Source organism: Lichenostomus cassidix, chromosome 28 (assembly GCF_008360975.1).
Source record: "Lichenostomus cassidix isolate B80296 chromosome 28, HeHo_3.0, whole genome shotgun sequence".
NCBI classification, from domain to species: Eukaryota; Metazoa; Chordata; class Aves; order Passeriformes; family Meliphagidae; genus Lichenostomus; species Lichenostomus cassidix.
Window position 1 is genome coordinate 5,224,115 of NC_139508.1, and position 12,019 is coordinate 5,236,133.

The window sequence follows — 12,019 nt, forward strand, 5'->3', positions numbered from 1 at the left end:
TCTGACACAAACTGGGAATGCTGCGCATTCCAAGCCTGGAGCTGCCAGCAGGCACCTGCAGGCTCTGCCCCTCACTGGAACACCCTCGCTTCCTTCCACACGCGTGTGCACCCATGGTGTGTGTGCACCTGTGGTGTGTGCACCATGTCATGTGTGTGCACCCATGTCATATGTGCACGTATGTTGTGTGGGCACCCGTGGTGTGTGTGCACCATGTCACATGTGTGCACCCATGGTGTGTGTGCACCCACCCTGGGGCACCGTGTCCCCGTGGGAGCAGGGAGAAGCGAGGGGTGGGTGTCCCGCTCTGAGGACTTGGCTGCTTTGTCCCACATCCTGCAATGCATGCTGCTGCTCCTGCTCCTGCTCTGGCCTGCGGCGTGGGGTGCTGGGGCAGGATAACCCCTTTCTCTCTGCAGAGCTGTCGTAACACGTGTCGGGGGCTGTGCCTGGCTGTGCTCCTCTCTGCTGGCCTTGCTGTGCCTTGATGTTGGAGTCCTTTGTGCCTCTCTTCAGTTTGTAATTTTTTGCCTTTCATAACGTATATTTTTTCCTGTCTTCTTTTTTAATTTCCCCTTCCTTTTGATTTTTTTTTTTTTAATTTCGAGTTTTTATTTATTTTTTGGTTCTGTTCTTTCCGATCTCCTACAGACAGTCCCCAGCCGTGACCTCTCGGTGGTCCCACTCTACCTTGTACTTGCTGCTCACGGATCCCAGGCAGGACCTGGGGTGGGGCAGGGCTTAGGCAGAATTGGCACCATGTTCACTTTGGTCTCCCACGCTTGTCCCTTTTTAAACCCTTCCTGGAGGCAGCTGAAGAAGCGGCCAAGCCTCACAGGCTGCCCTCAGCAGTTAGTGCAGGCAGGATTGTCCTCTCTGTGGGTTTGTGCTGCTTTCCAGGAGACAATCCCACCCTCACACCCCTCTGGTAGTGCTGTGGAAGTGGGGCCATCGGGTCCCTGTGTGCCCAGCTGGGACTGCCAGGATCCTCCCACTCCCACAGATGCTACAGGAAGGGAAAGGAGGAGACAGGAGTTTTGGGGATCCCAGGCAGGCAGGTTGGTGACCCCTTGGGGCACAAGGCGGCCAGAGCATCCCATCCTCACAGCAGTGCAAGCTGCCAGCAGTATGTTGCTGGTGGTGGGGAGACAGCTCTGTTCTGCCCAGGTGTGACATCCAAGCCTTGTCCCTGCTTGGGGAGCCACCAGCCAGGACCCACGGCCACCAGCCTGCCAGGACCCACGTCCAGCCTGGACGAAGGACCTGGGGTCCTGCTGTGGGAGGCTCAGGTGCCAGGATGGCTCCATCCCCTCACCCATCCTGGGCATGTGCAGAGATGGCAACAGTGCCAGCTGGGGCAGCAAGGAGGGGACACAGGCAGGGACAAGGCAGCGAGGACAGGGTGCAGCAGGGACAGTGGGCAGCCCTCTGTCCCACACAGGCAAACACTTGCCTGGGGAGCACTGCTCCCCCTTCACATGGCTGGAAGCTCTCCAGGAAGGCTCTGACTCTTCAGCCCCTCTCTGCTAAAGGCTCATCCCCACGTGGCTTCCCAGGAGCCAAAGGCCACAGGCTGTCCCAGTGTCAGGTCTCACCCAAGCACCCTTCTCAGATAGGTGTCTTCCTGCAAGAATTTTTGCTCTGGGGGAGAAGGTCGTCCGGGCTAAATTGGGGCTTTGGGGGGGATGGACAAGGCCATGGTTCAAGATGCTGCCAGCACTACTCTGCCTCCCCCATCCCTCCCTGTGTCGGGCATCCCTGGGGTGCTGTTGGCAGCAGGGGCTCTCCCAGAGCTTCTGACTGTGCTTGGAAAAGAAAATGACCTTTTCTGGCATGCTTTTGGCTGTGTGGAAAGATCGGGATTCAGTGTCTGCATCTGAGTCTGCTCCTCAGAGCAGCCCTGGCTCCTGCTTCTGGTGCTGCCCTAGCCCCTAAGAGGATGCCAGGCCAGGCTGCTCCTGCTGCTGCAGCACCACTGCTCCAAACACCTGCACTGGGAGCTGCAGATGGAATTTGGGAAGGAAATCTTACAAAGAGAGATTTGCTTCCTGCCAAAATCTTTCCTTGGGGGATGAATCTGATGTTTTGGGTGGACAGCCTCCCCCAAACTTTGAGTTTTCAAGCCAAAAGCAAACAGGAAGGCAAAATTTTGCAGAGGGGAGAAGGTGTCAGTGGCGATGCTGTGTCACTGCCCTCCCTTGTCCCCAGTGCCCCCTCCAGCCCCTTGGGCACCTGGCCGTGTGCTGGCAGCACCTTCCCCTGGCTCGCAGAGGTGACACAGCCCGGGCTGCACTGGGAAGCACCCGGAGTAATTGGCTTTGCAAAGTGAGGCCGTTTGGGCCATTTCCAGTGGACATCCGGAGCACTTCCAGCACGGCAACATAAAGCCCCCCTTGGTGCCACCCCCTGACTAACCCCTGTGGTGCTATGAACCCAGCAGTACAGACGAGGCCTTGTCACTGGAGGACAAAGATCTGAGGGACCGAGAGAGGAGAATGGCCAATAACGCCAGGGAAAGGGTGCGTGTGCGGGACATTAACGAGGCCTTTAAAGAACTGGGACGCATGTGCCAGATGCACTTAAAAACGGACAAAGCACAGACCAAACTGATCATCCTACAGCAAGCGGTGCAGGTCATTCTGGGCCTGGAGCAGCAAGTACGAGGTATGGTACCACTGGCAGGTGCATTTCGGGGCCTGTCTCTCCCCCCGTCTCTGCATGCTCATGTTTCTCTGTCCTGACTTCTGCTTTCCATGTGAGGTGTGTGTTTGCAGCGCCAGCAGCACCTCTGGGTGCTGAGCTCTTCCCAGCCCTGGCCTGGGGTGGATTTTAGGTTGCTCTCTCCCTCTCCGTACATGCTTAGTGGGAGTTTGTCACCTGGATCCCATTAAGCAGCTTTAGAAAATTCAGTCCTCAACTTTAAGTGCTGGCTGAGGCACTTGGGGGTTCCTGTAACAAGCACATGAAGAAGCTCTGGCACAGGTTGCCCAGAGAAGCTGTGGCTGCCCCTGGATCCCTGGCAGTGTTCAAGCCCAGGCTGGACAGGGCTTGGAGCAGTCTGGGATAGTGGAAGGTGTCCCTGCCATGGCAGGGGGTGGCAGTGGATGGGCTTTAAGGTCCCTTCCAACCCAAAGCATTCCATGATTCCATGTTTAAATTGGCATGGGGGTCCAGCTGGGCCTGTGGTTCTGCTGGAGCAGGGGCCCAGCCAAATTCTTGCTGGGCCTGCAGGGAGCAGCAAGCAGTGCATGGAGCTCATCTCCTCACACAGTCTTTGGGTCTGCCTGGGACTCTGTCCCTGCTGTCCCTCGGGGGTGCTGCTCCCGTTGTGATGCTGTTGCCCAGACTGAGGTTGCTCCCCTCCCTTGCTGTTTTGGGCACAGAGCGCAATCTGAACCCGAAAGCAGCCTGCTTGAAGCGTCGGGAAGAGGAGAAAGTGTCCGGAGTGGTAGGAGACCCCCAGATGACACTTTCAGCTTCACATCCTGGTCTAGGAGATGGTCACAACCCTGTTGGACACATGTAAAGGTACTGTTCCCCCCACCTGTGATCCCACATCCCACTGTGGGTCCAGCCTTGTTCCCACCCACCCTGCTCTGCTCAGCCCCAATCCTTCAGCAGCAGCCACAGCCCTGCTTCATTTATCTGAAATCAATGACTTGCACTTGCAAGACCCTAGCACAGGTTGCCCCTGGATCCCTGGAAGTGTGCTAGGCCAGGTAGGACAGGGCTTGGAGCGACCCAGGACAGTGGAAAGTGTCCCTGCCCGTGGCAGGAGGGTGGAATGAGATGGGCTTTAAGGTCTCTTCCAACCCAACCCATTCCATTATTCTCTCTGTGTGTCATGTGCCCCATGGACACCCAAAGCCTTTGGCCCACAGGAGGGTCCAGCCCTGTGGCTCGGATGGGGGATTTTGGAGCTCTCTGAGTAGCCTCAGCTCTGTTCTGCACCTCCCAGTCCTGCCCTAGTTGGCTACTGGAAACCAACAACTCATTTGCCTTGCAGGTCTATGGGCAATGGGCAGGGCCCAGAAATGCCAAGAGAGTCAGAGAAGGTGAAAATCCCCCCGTGAGGCTGTGGCAGGTGCAGGCTTTGAAGGGCTGTTCCTGTTTTTAAAGGAACCCAGGAGCGTCTGAGCCTGTTTATCTGAGCAGCACAGAGATTGTGGAGGGGATTGAGCAGATCCAGGAGTTGTGTCCATCAGTCCCTCGATGTCCCCTGCCCCAGTGTGTGCCTGGAGAGGGCCTGACCAAAACAAAGGCAAAGCTCAGTTGCAGCCCTGTCCAGCCCAACAGGGACAAGCCTGCAGCAGGAGCCTTGGGGCCTCCTGTGCAAGGAGCACAGTTTTATTCTCATTTGGTTTCTATCACTTCAGACTTTTCTTTTTTTGTTATTTTATTTGTAGATCTTTTTGTTCCTCTGGATACAGAGATGAGTAGGAAGAAAACCTTCGGTGTGACCTGCAACCTTGTTGAACCATAAACTGTAGTACTGCTCATACTGACACACGCAGACGGATCCTGGCGTGACGTAAGGGGTGGAAAAAACACTTTGTCAGAAACAAAACGGAAACAAAAAATTGCCTTAAGTATAAAGTGCAGAACAGTCAATACATATCACTCAGTTAGGAGGGGGTGGCGTGTTCTCTTGGCTTGTTCACAAGCAGCCAGCAGCAAAATTGTGCCTAAGCTTGATATTTCTTTTTTAAAAAAAAAGAACATTAGTTATGAGATTTTTTATGTAGAACAAATAGCAATGCCTTTTGGTTTTTTTTAGCTTCTTTTGCATATGTTTTGTAAGCGACGAAAAGAATTTTTTTTTGTATAAAAACATGTCTTGTACCCTCCGCTTTTCTGCTGCTGTTTCTATAGTTAATGTTGCATCTTTAGGATCAACCAGAATATTAAAATTGTATTAAGAGAGACTGGATATAAAGAGAGGAATTCTCAGATTCGGCTCGGAAAGCCACTAAAAGCGAATGTAGCCACAGTGAGGGAATGGTCTTCCTTGCCTGGCTTGTACCTTCCATGACAAAAAACAAACAAACTCGTGCTGAATTCGCCATCTCTTTGCTTCAGCCACTTCTGATTTGGGAAAAGGAAGTTATACAGCAAAGCAAGTGGCAGCAGTGCTCCCACTCCTCCCAGGCGGTGACCAAGGTGCTCTGCAGGGTTTGCTTTATTCCCGGATATCCCAAGGCCCCATGGTTCCATGTGGGAGAGGATGTGGCCCACAGCTGTCCCGGAGCGTCACCATCGGGAGGACGAGCTGCTGGGAGAGAGTAGGCGCCGGGTGGAGGAGAACCAAGGGACTGGGATGCTTCCAGGTGAGCAGAGCAGCAATGGTTGCATGAGGGAAACACCTCCTCCTACATGGCAGAGCTGTCGGAGACACTTCCAGGAGCAGCGCTGAACAAAGACCAAGTGAACAAAGCTGGAGCACTGGGAAGAGGCAGTGGCAGCCAGAGCATGGGCAGCAGCAGCAGGATACAGGGCTGAGAAGCCGAGCAGCAGCAGACCTGAGGATGCTAGAGGCAGGAAGGGAGAAGCAACCTGGCTCACTCCAGCCCTCGGCAAAGCCATGACCAGCAGCAGGATCCCTTCTCCTTGCAGTGGAGCTGCTGCCATCAGAAATGCAAAATGCTGACTCGGGGAGAGGGGTGGCTTCACACCCCACTGTCACCTGCTGTCTCATCTCTGGAGCCTCCTTGGAGGCAAACTGAGCTTGGCATGGTGCCATGGGATGAGAGTGGCCACCATCACCTGCATGTGGGCTCCTTTGTGCTGGGAAGGAGGGCAGCAGGAGCGCCTGTCCCACACCATGTGCTCCAGCAGCCAAGCTGCGCCAGCCATCCCTTCACTCCAAGGGATTCTCAGTCACTCCAGACCACTCCGGTGTGCTCAGCAGGAGGAAGATCCCTGGCAGCCCCCCTGGGTGCCCCAGAGGTGTGGAGCAAATGAAGAGGTGCTGGGCTACAGCAGCCCTTCTGGAGATGGCCACGGAAAAATATCCACCAGGAATTTACTCTTGTTTCTTCCTTCTCCTTCCCCTTCTGAAACGTTTTGTGCCTGGTTCTTTCCAGCCCTGCTGAGCCCAGGCAGGCAGGATGGTGGATGGGACACGGGTGCTGGTCTGGGGGGATGGGGGACTCTCCCTCTCCCCTGCAGAGTCCATCTCTACCCTCTGCTGCTCCAGCCTGGGCTCCTGGGGAAGCTGAGTTGCTTTGACACAGGGAGAGACTGGCAGACAGGATTAGATCCTATGGCACTTCCCAGCAACACCAGGCTTTGGCATAACCTCCTGGTGCTTCTCCATGCTCATGGCTGTGCTTTGTGCTCTGGCAAACCCTGCTGGAAGTGCTCAGGGCAGTGCTTATCTCCTACCCACACCTGGGCACTGTGGCCTCAGCCCCTGTAGCAGCTCCGAGCAGAGCCACTCCAAGTGCCAGGGCAGGATGGGACTGTCCCTGCTGCCCCCGGCCCTGCCCTGGGGCTCCTCAACCTCCAACCACAGCTCTGAAGCTTTTGGGTGCTCCTGGCTTTCCCCAGCTTGCTGCTCCCACCATTCCTTCTGCATGGTGAGACCTCAGCAGCCCAAGCTCTGTCCCCGGGAAGGCTGGGAAAGCTCAGTGGTTCCAGCAGCCCAGGTTCTTCTTGCCTGTGTCAACAGACACATTTAAGCCTAATCAGCTCGTCAGGTTACGACACTTCCCTCGCTTGGGTTCTTCTGGCTGCTGAAGCAGTGGGCAGGGAGATGGATGAGGTTTCCCTCCATGTCTGACAGCCTTGACTCCCATTCATGCTCTGGAGTGCAAATCTGGGGGCTCAGCGGCTGCTTTTTGTTTCATCTGTGGGCATTCCTGCTCCATCAGTGAGACAGTGCTGGGGCTGCACAGCACCCACTGCTCAGGGGTTTTGGCTGGCTCAGTGCCCCTGTCCCAGGGCCAGGAGGGATGGAACAATGCCCCAGGACTGGGAGGAATGGAGCAGTGTCCCCACCCTAGCAAGCTTGAAACCCTACAAAAAATATTTAAAAGTGCTTCCCAAACCCTTTGATTCTGCCCCAAGAATTGGAGGTGGCAGTGAGGGACAACTGGACTTAAAGGGACTAGTCAAGAAAAATCCATAAATCAAAAAAAATTGGAAATTTGAGAAGATTTATGAGTTGTTCACAATTTTCCTGAACTTCATCCCCTCCAAGTCCTGCAGGCCAGGGAAGAATCCTGATGAGCCAGAGCCTTTCTCACCATCCCTGAAACCCCAGGCATTGAAACAAAGATGGGGCCTTTCAGCTGCATTTAGGTGGTTTAAGATGTTATTTTGATAGCAAATCCAGACAATTTCCTTCTATGGCAAGGTTTGGGTGAAGATCCTTGAGCATAAACCCTCAAACCAGGGTTTGGAGGAGATCAGCTCAAAAGCACAATGTAGGGGCTGGTAGAGCTGTCCGTGGAGCTGCCTTGATGGCGCAGGGTGACAGCTTTGTGTGCCAGCCCAGTGTGGCCTCAGTGGCATCTCTGCCTTCCAGGTGCTATGGGAGCAACTGAGAAGAGCAGCAAGGAAAAGTTCCTTTGTCTTGCTGGTGTGTTTGGCTCAGTGTGAACACGGTGCCTGTAACCTGCTAGGGGAAGTGGCTTTTCTCAAAACGACCACTGCCAGGTGGTGTCCCCAAAATACCACCAGTCCTGCCCTGAAATGTCTCCCTGTAGCATTGAAACTCTTGTCTTTGTGTATTGTGGTCAGCGAGGGCCAGGTCTGTGCCCTTCCCAACCCACAACTCTGCTGGCTTTCCGCTTGGGATCTTATAGATCCCCAGACCTTCTCCTCTGCCTGTCTGCGTGTCCCTCATACCAGTGGTGCTGCCAGGAGAGGTGTCACTGGTGGGTGACATGCTGTAGAGTGCCATTTATTCCATTTTCTGCTTCCTCTCTCCTTGCATGTGTGGCTGCTCCTGGGGACACGTGCCCTCCTCTTTGTGGGCCACTGAGACCCCCAAAGCTTCCTTCATCAGACAGGGGGGCTGCCTACCCTTCTGTGCAGCTTCTAGTTCCTGTTTTCCCAGGCTGCATCCCAGTGAAGCAGCAGAACTGGGACACTGCCACAGAACATTTCTTGTGTCTGGGGTCCCCAGCCCAAGGGCCTCCTCTTGCCCCCCTCAACCAGCCCCCTTGCCTCCATGCACACAAGCTGTACATGCCATAGTGCTGGGGAGTGTCTGGAATTCAGTCTATTAACAGTAAAATTGCAGGGTTTTGGTTTTTCTCCCTTTTCACCTGCTTTTGCCCCAGAGCAAAGCAGTTGTAGATTCCCATGGGATGGTGCTCAGGGAGTGGTGTCAGCCTGGCTGCTCCTGCTCACAACCCCAGGGAATTCCAGCTGTTGGGCAGTCACCCCCTGCCCATGACCCCCCATCAGACCTGCTCATGGCCTGGCTGGAGTTCAACCCCAGCTCTTTGCCAGCATCTCCCAGGGCTCTCTGCTCCCCTGCTTTTACAGGTATCCCGCAGAGGCACATTGCCAGGAAGGATGGGATCAGGCTGTGGTTTCCTTAAGAGGGTGCAATTCCAGATTCAGTGCAGAAGCTGCTCTCCAAGGTCCTTTGTGTCTCACCAGTGCCCCCACTGAAGCTGGCAGAGCCTTTGGGCCCTTGCTGGGCAATTCCAGTTGTGGGGTTTGAGAAACAGGACGCTTTGGAAACTGTCAATGCCCTGCATCCCTGAGCTTTGCGGCCAACTTTGGGATCAGTAGAGCCCAAGCTCCCCTTGCAGGCCCTGCTGTGCTATGCTGAGGACTCTGGGCCAGCTCCAGTTCCATCCCTGGGCTTTGGGAGGTGAAGCAAAGCTGAAGATGGAGCTGGGGCAGAACAGGCTTTCATCCCCTGCCTGCAGTGCTGACTAACCCAGAGCAAGCCTTCCCCACTGCACTCCCCCATTCCTGCCCAACACCAGCAATAGCAAGGCCTTTTTTCTGTACCCTGAGCTTGCACAAGGTCTTTGCCCAGTTAAATCCTATGCAAATCCTATCCCTCTACCCTCCCCTGGGGTCTGCAGATCCCAGCCCAGCCCATTCTCTCTGCTCTTGTCCCTGATTGCTGAGTTCCTGCTCCCTGCTGTTCTTAGTGTCCAGCTTCATTCCCGGCAGCTCCCTAAGCATTTCAAGACCTGTGCTCTGGAGCTGGGAGGGGGCAGGTATAGGAACAACCTTCCAACTTGTACTGCAGGAGCTGAGCACTGAACTGGAGGGGGCAAGACCTGGTCCTGGGGCTCCTCCATGCACCCTTCACCCTCCTGTGCCTTCCGCTCGATGCTGGTGGGGCACTGTCAGCATCCTTCATCCCCCCCAGCCCCCTGAAGGGAGAAGCTCTGTCCCACCTTGTTGCTACCCAGACTGTTCTGTTTCTAACACTTAAGCCTCAGGCTTGGCTGGGCTCCTCTTCCATCAGTCCCAAACCTGAAGGGATGTTTCCCTTCCTCCTGTGTTCCCTGATCTCCCCAGCCAGCACCTTCCAGCTGTTTCCCTTTGTAGAGGGGCAGCCCATGCCACCAGCTGCCCATCGGCTGGGGTGCAGGCGGGAGGATTTGGGAGGTGGGTGCTGCAGGTGTCCCGCAGCACAGCTGCCTCTTCTTGCCCTTGGGGCAGCTGTGGGGGAACCTTGTGCTCCATACTTTGATTTCCAGGACAATTCAGCCCTTCTGGGAAGCCAGCACTGCCATGCCTTGGTCTGCAGGACTCCCACAGGGAGGTGGGCTCTGGTGATGAGGATGGTGCAGGCTCCACATGACCTTCTGCCAATCCTTGTGTGTCCATCTGCAGCCCAGCCCAGGGCCAAAGGCAGTCCTGGGGGGTCTCCACACTGGCGTCTCTGTTCTTCTGGTTTTGTACCCCTCCTGCTCCTCTGGGAACTCTCCATTCCCATCCCAGCCCAGCCAAGCCCTGCCGTGGTGGAGGGCAAGGCTGTAACACTCACCCTGGGACATCTTGGCTCAGCACAGCTGTGGCACCAGCTCAGGAGAGCAGAGGGGTTTTTGCTTCCATAGGGGGTGTCCTGGTACCAAGGCCTTTTGTCAAAGAGCATCCCCTGGCCCTGCATCCCTGGGCTGTGCCTGGGGGAGCCATGGAGCTCCTGGCAGCAGTGAGCTGGGGACACCATGGGTCCCCCTTCCCGGAGCCACGTCTTCCCAAATCACTTGAACCCACCAGCTTTTGAGCAAACCTTGTAATATGGAGCCACCCGGGAGGGAAGGAGCCATGGGAAGCCACACATCAGCCATGGTTCATGTGTCAGGAGAGGGGAAAGAGGCACCTGGTGAGGTAGGACAGGGAGGATCCCAACCCCACGTGTGGATGTGACCCCTTGGGTGTGGAGGGCTCCAGCTCTCTGCGGAAACAAAGCATTCCTGGGATGTTCTGTCTCTATATTTTTGTAGGAATGGGGGTGGGAGAGCAGATGGGAGATGCCTGCGGAAGTTGTTTATTTTTAACCCTGTAGAAAGTTTTGGGTTGTTTTTGGTTTTTGGCCTTTAAAATAAAAAATGGTCCTTGCTTTTGATGTTTATGCTGCCTACCTGTAAATCCAGATGTACTTAAGTGGCTGAAATCCTTGTTCTTAAATCAGATACACATTATAGTTTTGAACTATATATATAGTAAATATATATATATATATGCCTAACCCAGCAAAAAAAAAAAAATAAAGTATTTGGGGGTGGGAAATGCGTTGCTCTTTGAAATGAATCACAATTGGGGGATGAAATTGTGTTTCTGAGTGCCTCAAGATATGAATCGTTTTCATTTTTTTAAATAATTTTATACAAGTGTCAAAACAGCTGGCTGGATTATTTGGAATTTTTAAATAATCCTAACTTTTTTAAAGTAGATTTTGAGAACTGTCCTGTATATAACAGTAATGTAGCAATAAATGTGACATTTTATAACAATATTACTTTTTTTTCCCCATGTCTGTCCTTCAGATGTTGTATCCCTAGGAATGAAAAGTTGGAATAAAGGTTTTACCTTGTACTAAAAAAACACAAAATAAGAAACCAAACACCAGACAAGTTTTCATACACTCGCTGTGGGTGTTGGTCCTGCCTCCCTGTATCACTGTTGTTTCCTTGCCTCTGCCCTGCCCTGGAGAGCACCCTCAAGTGGGAAATCTGGTCAAATGCCCCCAGCCCATCCCAGGAGCCCACGCACCACATCCACATTGTTTGAATACTTCCAGGGATGGTGACTCCACCCCTCTGCCCTGGGCAGCCTGTGCCAATGCTTGACAACCCTTTTTGTGAAGAATTTTTTCCTAATATACAACCTAAAGCTTCCCTGGCACAACTTGGGGCTGTTTCCTTCTGTCCTGTCCTTTGTTCGCTGGGAGCAGAGCCTGACCCCCACCTGGCTCCATTCTCCTGTCCTTCGGGCTCCAACGTCCCCCAGCACCTTCATACAATCACAGACTGATTTGGGTTGGAAGGGACCATAAAGCCCATCTCGTTCCACTCCCTGCCACAGCCATGGACACCTTCCACTGGACCACAAGCCCCATCCAACCTGGCCTTGGACACTTCCAGGGATGGGCTATCTGCCTGGAAGCAGCCTTCTTTCCTCAGGTTTGCAGCCTGTGTTTTTACTGTGCTGCTCCTGCTCGGGGCTTGTCTGCACAGAGCAGGACAAACAGTCCAGACTAACTGAGAAGTGGCTCTGGCAGTGGTTGGTTAATCTCCCTTAGCTCTGGCTGCCTTCTCACAACAGTGAGCCAGCTCTGAGGTAGGACACTGCCCTTCCCAGGCTGCTCTGGGTGCATGGAATGACAATCCTTGCATAGATTCCATCATAAAATCACAGAATCATTACGATTGGAAAAGACTTAAGATGACCCACTCCAACCATTAACCTAGCACCACCACGTTCGCCACTAAAAATGTCCTCAAGAGCCACATCCACACATTTTTTGAACACTTCTAGGGATGGTCACTCCACCACTGTCCGGGGCAGCCTGTTCCAGTGGTTTACAGCACAGATC

General features: G+C 54.0%; 1 protein-coding gene across 10 annotated transcripts in view; it reads left to right on the top strand.

Moving 5' to 3' along the window:
• Positions 1-10,939, top strand: part of TCF3 (transcription factor 3) — an 84,514-nt gene extending 73,575 nt beyond the window's left edge. For 6 of the 10 annotated variants that reach the window (XM_085040247.1, XM_085040248.1, XM_085040251.1 and 3 more), the window contains 2 exons: positions 3,384-3,528; positions 4,407-10,939. In XM_085040247.1, coding sequence (XP_084896373.1) covers positions 3,384-3,526 — 143 coding nt within the window. In that variant the 3' untranslated portion in view covers positions 3,527-3,528; positions 4,407-10,939. Of the gene's footprint in view, positions 1-2,437; positions 2,665-3,383; positions 3,529-4,406 lie in introns of all 10 variants that reach the window. The other 4 variants (XM_085040249.1, XM_085040252.1, XM_085040250.1 and 1 more) reach the window with 2 other exon arrangements.
• The last annotated feature ends 1,080 nt before the right edge of the window (positions 10,940-12,019 follow it).